Genomic DNA, 17,664 nt, shown 5'->3' on the forward strand with positions numbered 1-17,664 from the left:
ATGCAGCGGAAACTAGGGTTAATATTTTCCTATGTAACTTTAGATATAATATGCCCTAGCCGTTAGCCCATTTTCTATTTCTTGTTACATTAATTGCATATAAGGCTTGGTGAATCATTATCCAGACTTGTCGAGGAAAAACATTTATGAAAAATCCTCTTACGAGTATTGCCGTGAACGGACAGTCTGCCAAATGTTGGTGATTAGGTTCCCTATATAACGAAAACTGCATTATTCATCATAATATTACTTTTTAAATAACGTTTTGAATCAGAATTGAATTTTGATAACTGCAATTTATTAACAGGAGAACAGGGAATGCGAGAAGATAAATTTTACTTTAAACCATCCTGTTGATAACAACTTTATACAATTTTGTTTTGATGTGATATGAAAATTTTTATAACAGCATTTTAATCTAGGAGAACAGAAAATTTGAGGAGATAAATATTTTACTTACTGTTCATAATAATATTTATTTATTATCAAATTAATCATCATATTGACATCTACATTTCAATGGCTCTACTAATAAATCTTTTTGTGTATATTTAAAGGGTTCCTCTATTATTATTTATATTTGCAATAATATAATTATTGAGTTAACACAGGAGAAAGTAGACAACATAAAAACTAGATAGAATTTTAAGGCAAATCTGAATTATATGTCGCTAATATATTTAATTAACAGACTGGTTTGAATACTAACTCATTATGAAACCCAGCGTATGCATACATCAGTGGCGAAGACTCCTTGCTTGGCATTTATTTAGCACTTACCAGTGGCGAAGACCATAGATAACATGCAAAGACTTAACCTTTTCTATGCCTCACGATATTACTATGGCAGTATCCGACAGGCCGCATATTTTTAACTACACACGTTGAATGTAGAGCGAAGCTATTACTATAATCGCTGTAATACCGATAATTTGTGGCTTAGTATTCCATAGCTATTCAAGCAGGAGTCACTGCGTTTAATTTTAATTAATTTGAGTTTAAAGTCAATGTCAATCACGGCCTCATAGAGCGAAAAAACTCAGTGAAGGCATAGAACTGGTTAATAGGAAACATTCAACATTGACTTTGACATGTAAAGAAATCATTTAATTATGAGTATTTTTTAAATACTAAAATATAATTTTAGGTAGAAATAATACTTATTTTTTTAATAAACTATTTCCTTTATTCAACAAATGATTCACAAGATTTGAGAATGAAACATTCTTTATATTGAATAGACATAACTTTAAAACCCTATTGATAAGCATTTCATGTACGAATTACTCGTTAATTTCGTTGTAATCAACTAAGGTGCACATAGCAGGTAGCTTAATTGATAAAGCACATCGGCACGAATCCAGTGGTTATAAGTTCAAGTCCCGTCAGACGTCATATTTTTTCAAAAAAGTTTTTTCTAGTAAGTATATATTTGAGGTGTTTTTAAATGATGTATGTTAAATAATACTTACTTAATTCGTCAGTGTTTAAAAGGGCGAATCAACCATTTTGGTGAAATCGGGATTTTAATGAAAATACAATATGTACCCTACTAGCTTTGTTGTGTAAAAACGGCGAATTTGTATCTCTACAAGAAAGTACTTAAAAACGATAATCATAGGGGCAAATATCCATTTAGTATTAGGAATAAAAACCGAATGTGACATATCAGGCCTTTTAAAATATTATATAATAATGCCTATTATAATGACAGTATTCTTTCTAAGCTTTATTATAAACTTGTTAGATATTTATAATCATCCACAGGTAATAAACAAATAAATGTCAAAAGTTAAAAATCCTCCTGTAAAATAGCATTTTGGTTAATTCGCCCTTTTTACAAAACACCAACGTTATGTTCACAGGAATAGTCAAAACACTTACATAGCCAAGAGAACCTCCTTCTACATACGCTTCTGCTGCCCTCTACCTTCCCCTGCATTATGAGGTGGGAGTAAATTATACTTTTCATTCCGGAAAATAAGACCGAGTACGTGTAATTTTTCTGGTCTTATTGACTCGTCTTAGAACTTCCTCAAAAAGAATTTAGCATTCTTAAATCTTGCGTACTGCCAAAAAATTTTAATTCTCAAAAATCATGTTATGGAGTATTTGCAATTTGAAGTTTGACATGCCTTCAAGATCAGGGATAATGTTAATTTCTTTGTGCTTTATGTGCATGTTCTATATATCGGATGGCGTTGAAGTTTTTTTAGCATACATTACAAGAGATGGCAGTATATTGTGGACAATATATTAATTTATTTAAAAAAAACCGACCGGGACTAGTGTAGTGAGTGTAAAGTACAGTTTTCTATGACCGGCCTTGCGTGCACGCTTGTGGCATACATCCGGTTAATAAAAAAAGTAATAATTTAATTAATAATATTATGTTAGATTAATGGAGAAATAAAGGTAAATGGTTTTTCCAAATTTATTATTTTAGTATTAACAGCTATTTTAAATACAAATATTGTGTTCATCTACATCACAAACAAATTATTATATTAAAATCGCTCTTAAATAATACGTTTAATATGATATAATTTAAATAATAATATTATCATGTTGACGGTACAACTTATTAATACAAAATAAATATTGTCGACAAATTAATTTTACATTTAAGAATTAAATACAGATACCGATGTTATCACTGCCCATATTAAAATAGTTGAAGTGTTAAAATTTAATACAATCAATACTTTACGAATTTCTACAATAAAAACAAAACTGTCCCGAAACATAGAATGAATAAAAATTATCTCACTATGTTTTTTATTTTATTATCTGTCTTAAAAAAGCAATCACCTTGCAAGAAAAGCAAATAAAAATTATTTTAAAACACAAACCTCTTAGAGTGAAATTAAAAAGATGTTTTTAAGTAGGTATAAATAAAATTTACAGTAAAAAAAATGTTAAAGGTAGAATGTTTGACTTATTTATTTATTTAATTACTTATTTATTATGATCAGTGGCGGCTCGTATTCATAAATACAGGTGGGGCCAAAGTTAGTTAAATACACAAACTTTCAATTGTCTCATTGATCATGTGCATACATTACCATCATAGTCTTGCGATTGTGATTGTTTCTTGAGATGGTGTTTGCATTAATCTATTAATCAGAACTAAACCTCAATATACAAAAAAACTTGAATACGAATTTACAATATGCACCGTTATTGCCTAAAAGAGTTCATTTATTTACCACATTCCACTAATATGTTGATGATAGTATTTCAACATTATTAACCGCTCCAACTTATTACGTTTCAACATTAATTTATTGATATCGCAAATTTAACACATTATCAACATTTGATATATTATTATTTTTTATAGTAGATGTGCTGATGTAGAATACAGGTTGCAAATGCTGATATCAAACAAGCAAGAATAAATATTTTCTCATACAAAGGACTGAATATTTTAATTGCATTTATTTTATTGACGATGCTGCATATTTAATATATTTCTCAAATTTCTTCCAAGGCGAGAGAAAAAAACAATCACACAATATATATCATGTAGTTAGCTAAGCTGTAACTGACCAATCTCGAGCAATGTACATCCATTAATTTCTACAAATGATGGGAAAAAAATGGTGCTAGCCAAGAAAGTGGAGGTATTTATTCTAGATAACATCGTAAGATTAATATTTAATTCTATTAGTTGGTTATTCTTTCCCATGTGAACTCTAAAAACGAGCCGTCCCAAATAGTTATTATTTATCATGATGTTAATACGATTCCCAGCGGAGTTAAAAAATCTATATAATATAGTTAATAAGGTGATTGCCAATTTAAAAATACAGGTTTTGTTATTTTGATTAGGAATGTTCGGTACCATATGGAAATACAGTGGACTCACGATTTTCCAGAATAAGGCGACAGCTTAGCGCACTGTTGTATGTCTAGATTAAAATATTTTGAGAAAAGCGTATTTGAAAGATAATAATATCTTCTCACTACAATATTTTTATAGCATAAAGGTATAACTCAGTTTCTGTAAAATCTGGACATACATTGTCTGTGGACAACCCATCGAATTAATCTGTTTAATTATTTCACTAGAATGCATTTTGTAACTGTATTATAAATTATTATTGGTACTACAACCCACTGTCTTAGCTGTTTATGGGTAACATCATTGCCATCAGTCTTAAGGATGATGTGTGTCTATTGTCGTTTAAAAATTAATTATATGTATAAGAGATAAAAGAATAATGTGTACACCTCTTTAGAGAAACTTGTGTAAAATTATAATTTAAAAAATGGGTTACATTTTTGATTCTGGAAAATCGCGAGTGTTGCCGTATTATATGAAAAATATGACATCAATTGCAACAGTAAAACAATTTTCTAACAATTTTGTTTCCCGATACCACACATTTTATAAATTATGTCTTTCTCTTTTGTGATCCTATCGGTGTTTACACAATAACGAATTTGAATAACTAATTCAAATTCGTACGTATAAATATTTCATCCATTTAATTTAATTTTATGTATAAAAATATTTCTGTGATCTTCATTGTGATATGCCCTTAGCAAGAAAAGAAGTACCTATCAGTACTTCAGTAACAATAATTTTAATACAAAAGTACGCGTACTGTGCATTTAATGAATATTACGACTAAATTAAATAATTAACTTAATTATAATTACAAAATGTTATTTTCCTTCTGATGGTCGGTCACCATTGACAACAATGTTACATTCACCTGCGTCACATAACATAAGGTATCTAATCAACCAAACTAAAATTGAAGATGTGAAATTACAAAATTGAAAATGATTATTTTCCGTTTTTTGTAAAATAAACTTGGTTGACACAATTCTTTTCAGTTTGTATCTGGCTAATTTTTGACAAGATTTTTACATCAAACTCCTCATTTCCAATTTTAATCAATGGTTCTACATATAGTTCAAATTGTTAAATATATTATCTAATATCAGACACTTAATAAATTATATAAATTAATGATTTAAAATGAGAAAAATGTCTTGTTAAATTATTATAAATGATAATTTTTCACTAATAATTATTGTAGGAAATATAATAATAATACTAAAGCCTAATATCGCAAGAATATTAGTTTGTTCTTAATATTTCAAATTATTCAATTTACACAGTATGGTCATGTTAATATTTTTGGTAACAAATAATCAATGTACCTACAGTATACATTTTTATATAGCGTGTAAAATTTTCGCATGTTTATCATGTTATTTCACTCAAAATGTGAAAATTTGGCTAGCTTTCCTCGGGGCACACGCACTTATTGGGGCGTTGGCGTGATAGAGCGCCTTGCAGCTTCCACTTTTTCTTGGCACAGGTTTCTGATCTCTTTAATTGGTTTTATTAGATAAACAGGGACATCATCATCTCGCCTCTGTGAACAAAAATAACAACCAAATAAAATATTGTATAGTGTCATTATCTCACGAAGGCGTATCCGCACCCCGCAGACAAGTTTCTTATTTAATTTTCTTACTACACATCCTGGCTAGCAGATTACACCTTCACGAGATAAATATACTATAACCATAACCAGATTCAACGCAGAGAAGCAAATATTTTATTTTCACCTAATTCAGTTCAGCTATAAACGAAATTGTAATTATTCATGAACAATAGCATAGCAGTTTTACAAAGTCATGACAAGTGTTAACAAATCTTATGACAGGAATATATTTCAGAAAACTGCGCATAATATAATGTCTTTCAAAATAAGAAAATGTCATCAACACATTATGTAATTTATTTGCATCACATTTGTGTCAATTGTTAAAAATATATTCTTACATTATGCATCTCAGTGATGACATTATTTCATAGTTTCAAAATACTCTTATGTGTTTTCTGAAATCTACTGTAGTCTTAAAATAATTTAGAGAAAGTTTTGCAATAGCGACTTCTACTAGTGTATTAAAATATCTAACGCTATATATAGCGATGCACAAACTATAAAATGAATTGAACAGCAACATGAATAACAAATTAATAAAAAAAAGTATGTTTATGTAGGTTTTTGAACAATAAAAATATATCTTGCAAGCTAATTTAGTTGTTAGAAATAAAATGACCAGCTTATCTTTACAGGGGATGACTTATATATTTTATTTCATCACTATCATTACTATTGAAATTTTAAATTTATTTTGTATGATAAGAGTACATATTATGAAACTGTAGGTAAGCAGTCTCTTATCAGAAATGAATATGTATTGTCAAACGAAAATATTTATCTTTACACTAGAGATATTTTAAGACAAGTGAATCATATTTGCGAGCAAGTTCAAAATATGACATAAATACATCATCGCCAGCCAAGATGAGAATAAATTAACTAACATTTACTTATTATAGCTACTTTTCTATGTTTTAATGGGTACGGTACAAGATTATCATGCAAAGAAAATGTCACGCATGCCACATATTCAATCATTATTTATATTATAACGTATGTTTATAAAAATCATTGTCGCAAATAACAATATAAAAATATGCAACAAACTCATTATGCGATATTAATACTTATTAATCAAGAATTATACAGGAACGGCAAAGAAGTTATGGAATGAAATTAACATAATCCTTAAAATATTTAATAATATGAAACGCTAAGTGCAATAAACTTTAAAAAATCTGATAAAGTTGCTATATATGAGCGAAAATATTATTATTACAGAAATATGTTATGTACATATTAAAAATAGCCCAAATATTTTAAAGTGATTACATAATGTGCAAATTAAAATATATTTTGGTGAAAGACAGTAAAATTAAGAAAAGCAAAATAATAATCGATAAGGCAATAATGAAATATTTATTCAATGAAGAATTAAAATGGACAAAAAATAAATAATTCATAACAGCAATAATAACTCAATACCGATAAGAGTTAATATTTGAATGAAACTTGAAAAATTGAAACATGAAATCAATGGATACAGTAAATTACATCATGCAATTTCTTCAAAAAAGAATATTATTTTTTACACAAGGTAGTGTAATATAACATTAAAGATATCTTGGGGTTTACTTTACGCAACTGCAACACAATATATTTTTGTAGAATATAATAATACATACGGAAGTCATAAATTAACATGCAGAGTTTATAAAATTCGCCTCAAAAGAATATCTCACCTGGAACAGACATTCTCCTTCAAATGCAATAAATTGATGCTTGCGCGATCTAAGAAGTAAGCCAACAAGCTTATCGTTAATGCGGGTGTATATCTGAAAATATTAAATTAAAAAATATATTAGGTACAATAAGGGCATTCAATTAACCTGAACTACTATAAATGGTTTACGTCGTTTTTGTAAGATTTAAAAAAAATAATTTGTCCACGTCCAATTAAGAATTTTATTTTGTTGAAACTTGACACACATATAATGCTTATGTGGATTATTAACTTTGTAATAAAGCGATGATGTCATGGAAAACCATGAAGCGTGGCTGCTTAAAACGATGACTTATTGAAATAAAATTACATGTATTTATTAAATTTAAACATAGTTACATTGTATGAAAGCAAATATGTCATAAAGATATCATACCTCAAATAAGTACCCAAATGCAATGACACGAATATTTTCATCGACTACCTCTCCGTATTGGTTGATGACATCACACAGCTCCAGCATCTCTTTACATACGTGGGAAAATGCTTTTACACCTCGAGCTTCTGTTAAGGAACCCGGAGCAGGTCTGGAATTCAGATAATAAGATATTTTATGAACATATTATCGACTCATATTCTATAGTTTTGAAAAGAAATTGTTTTAATTTTTTGATGCTAAAACACTGTATATTGACATTATGACCACTAGCGGCACCTGTACCCATGAGATCGAAATTATTTTTAGTGAGATGGTAAAGAAGAAAAAATTAAGAATTTTAAAATTATAATTTTACTTAGGATTCTTTTTTATCCAATTCCTCAATTGTACACAAGAAACTTTAAAAACATAATATCACAATTTCGTCCCCATCACTAGCATATTATATTATAATATTTTTTTTTATGAAGATTGATTGTCAGCCAATTGTTCAACGCTATAAGGCCAGAGGTATTCTAAGGCCTACCGCGCATGAACGATTTCCTATCGTACGGTTAACAATCGAGGAGTTGTAACCATCGTATTGCAATGCAACCCCGCGCATGGACGATCGAGCGAACGGCCGAATTGAAAATCTGTGCTCAGACACAAAATTTTACACCGATTCGAACCGGCCGGGGTCTCATTGGCAATGCTTTTAAATGAGAGCCCGCACATGACAAGTCATGGCCGGCCGAGAGTGCACTCATACATGCACGCACAAGTGACGCGGTCGTATGTAGCGCACGCATACATCGAACCGCCACATTTGACTTGACAGTTCATCGATGCGTACCTATTGGCTTTGCATGCGCGTACCAGTCCCATTTTTTCAGTTTCTTTCTTCATAAATTAATAATATATACACCCACATTTTAAAACAGTTTGATAATCTATACAAAACTTCTATATATTATATAATATAAGCTTTACAAAATCCATTTTGACGTTTCTTATATTGCGTCCGCCATTTTTCAGTGCGGAAGCATATCTTCAGTGCGCGCGCATTGCCTCCGATCTATATCACGCCATGCGCGCTCAAACATACTGGCCGGTAATAATTTGGATCATGCGCGAGCAAACCAACGATTGTCCGAATGCTACCGGCCGGTTATGTAATCGTCCATGCGCGGTAGGCCTAAGTGTGCGCTGTAATAAATTCCCAGCGCCGCAAGCTGTTTAAAAAATTGTGCTGACTACAATGACAGATCCCATTGTTTGTCTTTAAATGTTCTTCATCATATAAATGCCATTAAAAATTAATCAAAATATTTAGAGTTTTTAATAATAATTAGTTTCAAAAATGCCTTCAAGAAGATAATATCGTCGGTGTTTTGTAAAAAGGGCGAATTAACCAAAATGCTACTTTACGGGAGGAGGATTTTTAACTTTTGACATTTATTTGTTTTTTACCTGTAGATGATTATAAATACCTAACAAGTTTATAATAAAGCTTAGAAAGAATACTGTCATTATAATAGGTATTATTATATAATATTTTAAAAGGCCTAATATGTCACATTTGCTTTTTATTTCGTAATTTTAATTAATTTAATTTAAGTCGATTATCGTTTTTAAGTCTTTCCTGTGTAGATAAAAATTCGCCGTTTTAACACAACAAAGCTAGTGGGGTACATATTGTATTTTCATTAAAATCTCGATTTCGCCAAAATGGTTGATTCGCCGTTTTTACAAAACACCGACGATATGGATAAATTCACATGAATTCAAGAGCTGAGAGAAATGAGGGTTGCTTCGGGGCTACATATTTTAAAGGGGCAGATAATTATGTATAGAATGCAAATAATACAACTTTTGAGAGTAGATAATGTGGAGTTGATAATTTCTCATCAGTGGCACTTACAAAACCACCTTCCCAAACTACCGATTTAACTAAATTAATTATTGCTGATCCAAGAATCGCAATCCCAGACAAATCTTGCAATCCAGTTAGTACTTATCCCGAGATTGAAGAAATCAAATAGAATTTTGCAAAAAATTGGTGAGTTAAACTAATGGTGTTGCAGATATCTGTTTATAGATTGCTCTTTAATTGCATGGATAACAAATACAATAATATGATTAATTTTAATATTACCTCCCATAATCCTCGGACCCAAATTTGGGTTTTAATAAATTGTTTCCACCACATGAGTCAGAGAAGGGGTTGAGCTGTTGACTTTGTTTGTGTGCTGACGCCACATTGTTGAATCTTGCTACTTTATCTTGAAGAGAGGAATCCTGAAAAAATAAGAAAAACGTACTTATTATAAAGACACTTCACCCTTTTGACATGGTAGATAATTGGTTCTTTGTTCAGAACATGTTAGCATTTGCGGTATATATATATATATATAGATATTTTTCATAATATATTCCACATAATCCATCTTTGGAAACTTACTCGATATTGATCTATTCATTTTTATGGCAGGCAGGGTATTATCATACTGTTGATAAACTAAGTTTCTGAGGTTGATACTCTCATTTTTCGGTAATCCTCTATTAAATTTAGGAGACATATTTATTCTCATATAATTATCATACATAGTTCAAATAAATAATTTTTGATATACATTCAATAAATAACGTTAAATATGACACAAACAAACTTGTTTAATCATGAAACACATTTATTTTGACAACTGAACTGACATTTGGAAGTATTGCTAGATTCTGAATCACAATTCACGAGAATGCCAGTCGTAAAAAATAATATTATAAATAGGGATACTAAATATAGCAAACGTTTTTTGCCAATCTATATTGATTTAGCAATATTATGTACAGTCTTTTTTTAATCCGTTCAACAAAAAAATAGCTTACCACAGAATGCGTTGTAAATACATAATGTTTCACAAGACAATGTAATCCATGGGTCGTACAATGCAAGTAGGTAGGTACCTACCTTTTATGTTTTAATATTACTGTTTATTTTAAAAGTGAGATTGTAAAATGATCATTTCAGTAAACCATTATTATTTTATAACACACGTGATAAAATCTTTGTCTTGTAAAATCACGTGAAAATGAGTTGAGTCACGAGGGTTGAGTGCCAATAAATTGGCAACAACGAGAATATCTTCTATTGATTGATAACATTATATCTATTGTTGAAAACTTTCCACTGAACAATCAATAATTAATCTCGGTCGCGGGTAGACAATAGACTTTCGCTGCCAACAAAATAATTAAATACAATATGAATAAAAATGTGGAAAAATAGAATAATTGTATTATTATTTCTTAGCTTTCGTATTAGACAGTGGACCATAATAATTATTAAAACGGCATCTAGATGTCTGAAAAATAAAAATATAGTAAAAAAAATTAGTTCGCACCCGATTATTACGATCATGGATATAGCGATATTTCGGATGTAACGAGGAAACATTCGTTGACATTTTAGTTTATGATTTTCTCCATATATGTATTCACTTTTATTAAGACTTACTTATCGGCTCTACCGAGCTAAAATATGGTCAAAATTTTTCTTAAAACTCTTAATGTGTCGATCGTTTAAAAACATTTCGACCCTAAGCGGCCTAAGCAATAAACTCCGACCGGACAGGATGCCGCCGGAATCAGATTACGTTTATGACACTAGTTAAGTGTCTAAGTACCAACCTAATTGGTGTTTTTGCCAAAAATATTGAAAAAGCATACAGGCATACGGTTGAAATTGCATGTAAAAAATCCAAGGTTTGTGAAGTCACCAGGTAGACCTACCAGCGTTCATTACTACAATAAACAACTTATTTTGTAGTAAAGTTATGAATGCCATGCTTCTTTCGGGGAAAAATTCTAATAGTGTATTTTTGTTTGAATTGTGACGTTTTGTGTTATGTGACCGTTCATTTAAAAATACCTATTCTCTGACATAACGAGCAAATTCAGTCGGTCCCATCTTCCTCGTAATAACCAAGTTTGACTGTATTATCACATAGGATTTCAAAAAAAATCACGATCATTAGGTACCTACATGAGTGTTTGTGGGTACCGATTTCATCGTCATTTTGGTTGGAAATTGAAACTGTATACGACGTCACACACGATATCTTTAATTCAACCAAAGACAATTATTTAAAGACCTGAAACATTTGCGTTCTCAATAATTCAAGTCGCATACCTATACCTTCAGACCAAGTCTCCTCTCAAAATAAAATTATACAAGACCCTGATCAGGCATATTGACTGACCTATGGGTCAGAATGCTGGGCCTTATCAAAAAATATGAGAGGAAACTGGACATCTTTGAAAGAAATATACGTACTTAGCAAGATCTTTGGAACCGTGCAAGAAAAATGACACTTGGCGAGGAAGGTACGACCACAGACTGTACGCATTATACGATGGTATCCCGTCGTCTCAAACATAAAAGTGGGGCGACTCTATTGGGTAGGCCACATTGTCTTAATGATCGAAGACAGCCAATCACCAAAGATAAGAGAAAAAGACGGTCGGTAGACGTAGACTGCGGTGGTTGGACTGTGTAGAAAGAGATGCAGCATGCCCAGCGCTAATACGGTGGAGGACAGAGGGGCTGGACAGTGACAGGGTTAGAGACTTGGAGGCCCAAGACACTGGCTGACAAGCACGATAACTACCAACGTACATAGTAAAAATATCTATCTATCTATCAAATTATTATTGAAGACAATGAAAATGACAAGAACGTATCTGTTTGCAAGTTATGTCATATGCCCCTTAGATATTAGTTGCAGAAGTTTGTGTATGCTTTGGGTAATATTTTATACACAATATTTGTGATTTGATAATTTGATGGCTGGTTTGAACTGTTTCGAAGCCCCCTTTTAAATCTTCTGACTAATAGATCGCAGGAAGATCACATCTCTTTCAATATAGATTATAGAATCATTTTGAGGTTGCTGCTGAGAAATTTCCTAAGACCATCTACTAATATTATTGTTGTGTAGGTTTTCACGACGCCTTAAACTGATTGTTACATTGTAGTCACCTAATCATTTCGAACCTATTGGATGGATTAAGACGATACATCTTGCCAGTGATTATTATTAGCTAATGCAGATAGATAGGTCAGAAAGAAGTCATGAAGTCAGAAATAAGGTACGAGACCCTTAAGACGTTACATCAGTGAAACGGCAAATAATTTTCAACTATAGGCGCGACGAAATTTTGGACTCGCTGGCATTCGGAGAGCGAACGTCGGGGTGTGAATACGTCAATTTGTTTCGTGATGGCAACGGGGTTATTAATTCTTAAATCATGTAAAGATGACTAAAAACGTTACCCATTTACTTGAAAAAGAAAACATGTCAATGAATATATTAGTATTGTTACTAATAGAACAATAAACAGAACATTAAATGGACGCATGTTGGATTTTTATGACAAATTATATTTCGTTCGTCATTTGCACCCGCGACCCGCAATCCGCGCATCGCCTAGCCACAATCTTTTTAGACCATGGCTCAACTGAGGTTTAGCCTTAATAATTGAGTGGCAATAGTCGTATACGAATATGAATATTGAACATGTACCTACCGTTTAAAAAATAAAGATTTTTTTTCGGTTAGGTGCATGTTCAAACACGCGCGTTAACATGATCTTACTCCCTACTTCAATTTTAGTTTGTCAATTTATGGCTACGGCCGTATGTTGTAGATGTAGATTAACCACTGGGGGATGACAAAATAAATGGCGTATTTTAAAAAAACATACCTACCTTATTCTTAGGTCAATCATTATTATAAAGCAATCATTATTCGTAGGATGTTAATCACACTTGAATCGTCAAATACATAGCTTATAATGAGTATCTTTAGAATTATCTTCAAATGTGTTAATCTTGCCGATTTTTTGAATAATAAAATCCCTAATTCTTGTCAAATTTGGGATCACAGAGATTATCAATATAATTTTTTATCGTAAATATTATACTAAAATTATCTCGTCATAAATTATACTAATGGTTTATAAATGCGTTTAAAAATTAATAAACGTAAAAAATCTTAACACCACTGCACAGTTATGTAGTGAAATATGACTATATTCTAAAACATTAGAGCGAGAGGTTTAAAAGAATACTATTTTATGTAATGAAAATACTTTATGCAGTCATCAAATGTTTAAAAATTATATAAATAGATTATCTACAACGTTTTAGGTATGTCCAGGATCATGCTTTGAAAATAGAACAAAAGCTCAATTTTGACCTACGCTGAGCATGTCCCCCCTTAAGTGAATTTTTCCATGTGCGTCCCCTTTTTAATAATTAGTTCTTCACTTTTCCGTCTTCGAGTCGAGTCCCAGACAGTTTCTCCTGATTATTAGTGATGGGAAATCGTTATCATTTTATTAGAATGCTGCCGTTTGCCGACTCATTAATGTTGTTACTTTTAAGCGTCGCTGTTTTTAAGATCTTTAATACCTGCCACTTGAATGTTTTTTCCTGGCACATGACGTGGATGTTCATTCAAAATGGTTACGATATTTTGGCAAGCGAATAATATTGACAAGAGGAAAAATAAATGAAGTTCATAAAACAGACACGCCGATTAATCAACTCGGAAAAACGTTTTCTATTCATTAAAGTTGGTATAGTTTCTCACAAACGGGGAGTGCAACCCGGCATCACGGAGGGCAATTTTAATCACAGCATTTCAATAATTATTATGATTCCGGATTAGACAACAATAAATGAAACTAAAGGGTGGATTACAAAAATAACGGTACCTACTGTTTACATACTAAAGTTTAGAAGGGATCTTTATTTAGCTACTTATTTTTTACGACGGGGCGTGAATGGAAACTCTCCCATTTACTTGTGTGTTTCTGATAATTATCTTAAAAATCGGGAGCATACGTTGTCAACCTCAATTGGGGGGCCAATAACTATGTTCAATCAAATCGCTTCGGATATTGATATATTCCACTTACGTTTAAATGAGTTAGTTGACGTCGTTTTAACAGTTTTTAAGATAGGTTCAATCAACCTAGTTCACTCGGTATGCTTCTATGTGCTTTTATTTTTATTAATTACTCATCCTTGTATTTTTATATCAATATTGTTAATGTATTTATGTCATGTGGTGAACACTTTGAATTTATATGTAAAATTATTATGTAAAATTTTAAATTGTAAATTTGTTTATATTAGGTAACGTTTTTCATATCTGAGATGTCGTTGTCTATTTGCTCTTATTTAATCCCTTCTGTCTAAAACAACACATTACACGAATTAAGTGGTGTTAAAGTTTCTTTGATTCCAGTATTCTGTCAAAAGTTTGAGTTTCTATAAATACCTACATCATATAAATAATATATCAAAATGACACTGCCTAATACATATTTTTGTTGTTACATGTTAATAAATAAAATTGTTCAGTGCTGACATAATAATATTATGTTGTTTTTCCACCTTTCAATTATACACATTTTTTTTGTATTTGGTACCGATATAATATGCCATTTCGTAACACTTAATTCCAGAATTTATTTTATAGGTATTTTTTCCGCAATTCTGTGACAATATGAGATATTTTTTTTCTTAAATTTCAATATTTTATCTAATATAACTAACTGCATTATTTGTTGAAAAAACGTGTCATTTAAAAAAAACATTATATACAAATGTATCTCGAGAATCCAACATTTTCGATCTCGAGATTGTAGATTCACCAGTATAAGTTGTCCGCTGAGTGTGGGCGCCACATGTTAACATTAGACATATTATTCAATACTTTTTATGAGTTCTAAATTCGAACACCGGTTGATTTATGATGGTAGGTATCTACGCCTATAGGTACAAGATTATGAAATCTAACGAGTACCGGAATTGCAAACCCTACTCACAGCAACTTAGCGTAACCAATAATTTACAAGTCGGTCACATCGTCGACCTGATTATACAAACAAAATCATATTGAGAAGAAAAAACATACCTAGGTCAATAGTTAGATAGCACTCAATGGTATTTTCTGGGAGCCATGTGCTTGATTTGTTTTTCAATTTGACCTATTAATAATGCAAATTTCAATTGCTTTTAATAAGATTTCAAACCATTTCAAGACAGTCCAATCGAAATATTTAGTACAGTAACATTGTAGATTTTTTTTTGTTTTGGACTAGATCTTTTTTATTTCTCATAAATAAGTGCACCCGCTCAAGGGCAAGAGAAGATCTGGGCGACTAGAGGAAACTTTTGAAGGAGGCTGAGACCCACTAAGGAATGTTGTGTCACAAAATGATGAAGTGCAGCCACCATGTAGATAGAAGTAATTTCTAAGTAGTGAGTGTGAATGGAATAATGGGATAAAATCACGACTTTTTAGGAGAGCCAAAAGAATATTGGGGTTTGCACTATTTTGTATTGAAAACTCTAAGTTCTACGACATTTACTAAATCATTTGAGTCGATTTGACTCGATATTCGATTATTAATTTGGCATATTTAACTGATTTCTTCATTTTTCAGACTTCTCTCTTCCTTTTCGTTTGCAAAAATTTAGCAGGTGATAATGAAATGCTTTTGTTGCTGAAAGTTGGCATCGTGCTTCAGAACAATGTTCATTACCGACGCTTGTGAATCCAAATGACAAATAGCTGTCATCAAATTTACGTTTCTTAATTTAAGAAAAAGATTGGATAGAACTGATGGTTCTCGCCTTTTCTTTGACTGGTTACCTATTTATTTTACATTTTTACAGAGTTCTTCGTTTTACCTAGCGAAATAATTGAATTTGTATGAACATACCCTATGGCCTATGCCCTATATAATATAAGCGGATACGTTTTCGAGGAGTCTTTATGCGTCAGATGCTGCGTCCAATTATTGGGTCAATGTTTCGTATAGATAATTAATTACATAAGTACCTACTATACATGCAGGCAAAATCACGTAAATAGATAACGACATTTATTGTTATCACGTCATGCCGTTTATATTTGTGAATATACCTAGTATAACATCGTGACCTTATGATAGACAGTCTTAATTAGGTATTGTTTCATAGCTAACAATAATATCAACTGAAAAGTAGGTATACACTATATTAGGTATATACCTACCTCACGTTCACCAACATTGGTGAATAGACCGTCAGCTGAATGCAGAACTATTTTAACTCACATTTGAAATATTTTGCAGAAGAGTTTTTTGAAACAGCCTACTTCAGTTTTTTTTATTATTTATATGGACAAGTGTATGCAGCATTTTTTTCATTAAAAATCCTACTAAAATATGATGCATCCATTTATCCATAAAGATAATAAATAATTTCAGTAAGTTGTTTCAAAAAACTCTCTCCTCAAAAATTTCAAATGTAAGTTAGAATAGTTCTGCACGACTGACACTCTTTTGACACACAATATAATAAGATAAAACATAATATTATACTTACACCATACATACTTCGCTAGCAAAAATCCATATGGGTGTTCTATTAATTTTCATATAATATTGTTGTTGTTTCTTATAAATGATAAAATAGTTATTTGAAATAGGATAGTCGCATTAAGTGGTGACCACATTGGCAACCTCCTTAAATTTATTATAGTTAAAATAAGTATTATGATAATTATCGTACATCAATTCTCGAAGTACCTAACTACTTCACCACCAACTTCAAAAAAACTTATTTCGACCAAATTTTCCTCAATTATAAAATAAGATTTAATTCGAGCCACAATGCAAAAAATGTGGCGAGTGACAGCGCTCGAAATGGAAAATTTTACGAACCGGAGCGCTTGATAGGTTTCCGAAGGTAATTAACATAGTTGTCTAATTATAATATATCGAAGAAAGACATTTATATTTGCTTCATTTAATATTATACAGCCTTCTTAACGGCCCACATACCCAACGTAGGTCAAAATGGAGTTTTATGGTATTTCCAAAGCATTAGCCTGAACATTCCTTAAACGTTGTAGATAATATATTTATACAATTTTAAAGCCTTATTACCCTTTATATTTATTTTAAACATTTGATGACTGCATAAAGTATTTTTATTACATAAAATGTTTTAGAATATAGTCATATTTCAGTACATCCATGTGTAGTGGTGT

General features: G+C 31.2%; 1 protein-coding gene across 2 annotated transcripts in view; it reads right to left on the reverse strand.

Moving 5' to 3' along the window:
* Positions 1-1,242: 1,242 nt before the first annotated feature.
* The window catches only part of LOC147079559 (actin-binding Rho-activating protein-like), an 89,981-nt gene continuing 73,559 nt past the window's right edge, over positions 1,243-17,664 (reverse strand). Inside the window, exons 2-5 of one of the 2 annotated variants that reach the window (XM_085941961.1) lie at positions 9,714-9,856; positions 7,574-7,724; positions 7,157-7,249; positions 1,243-5,396 (exon numbers count right to left, since the gene is read on the reverse strand). In XM_085941961.1, coding sequence (XP_085798087.1) covers positions 5,283-5,396; positions 7,157-7,249; positions 7,574-7,724; positions 9,714-9,856 — 501 coding nt within the window. In that variant the 3' untranslated portion in view covers positions 1,243-5,282. The remainder of the gene's footprint in view (positions 5,397-7,156; positions 7,250-7,573; positions 7,725-9,713; positions 9,857-17,664) is intronic. The other variant, XM_085941954.1, reaches the window with a different exon arrangement.

This window comes from Rhyacophila brunnea, unplaced genomic scaffold, assembly GCF_057557595.1.
Source record: "Rhyacophila brunnea isolate RB1 unplaced genomic scaffold, BYU_Rbru_1.0 scaffold_1, whole genome shotgun sequence".
Lineage (NCBI taxonomy): Eukaryota > Metazoa > Arthropoda > Insecta > Trichoptera > Rhyacophilidae > Rhyacophila > Rhyacophila brunnea.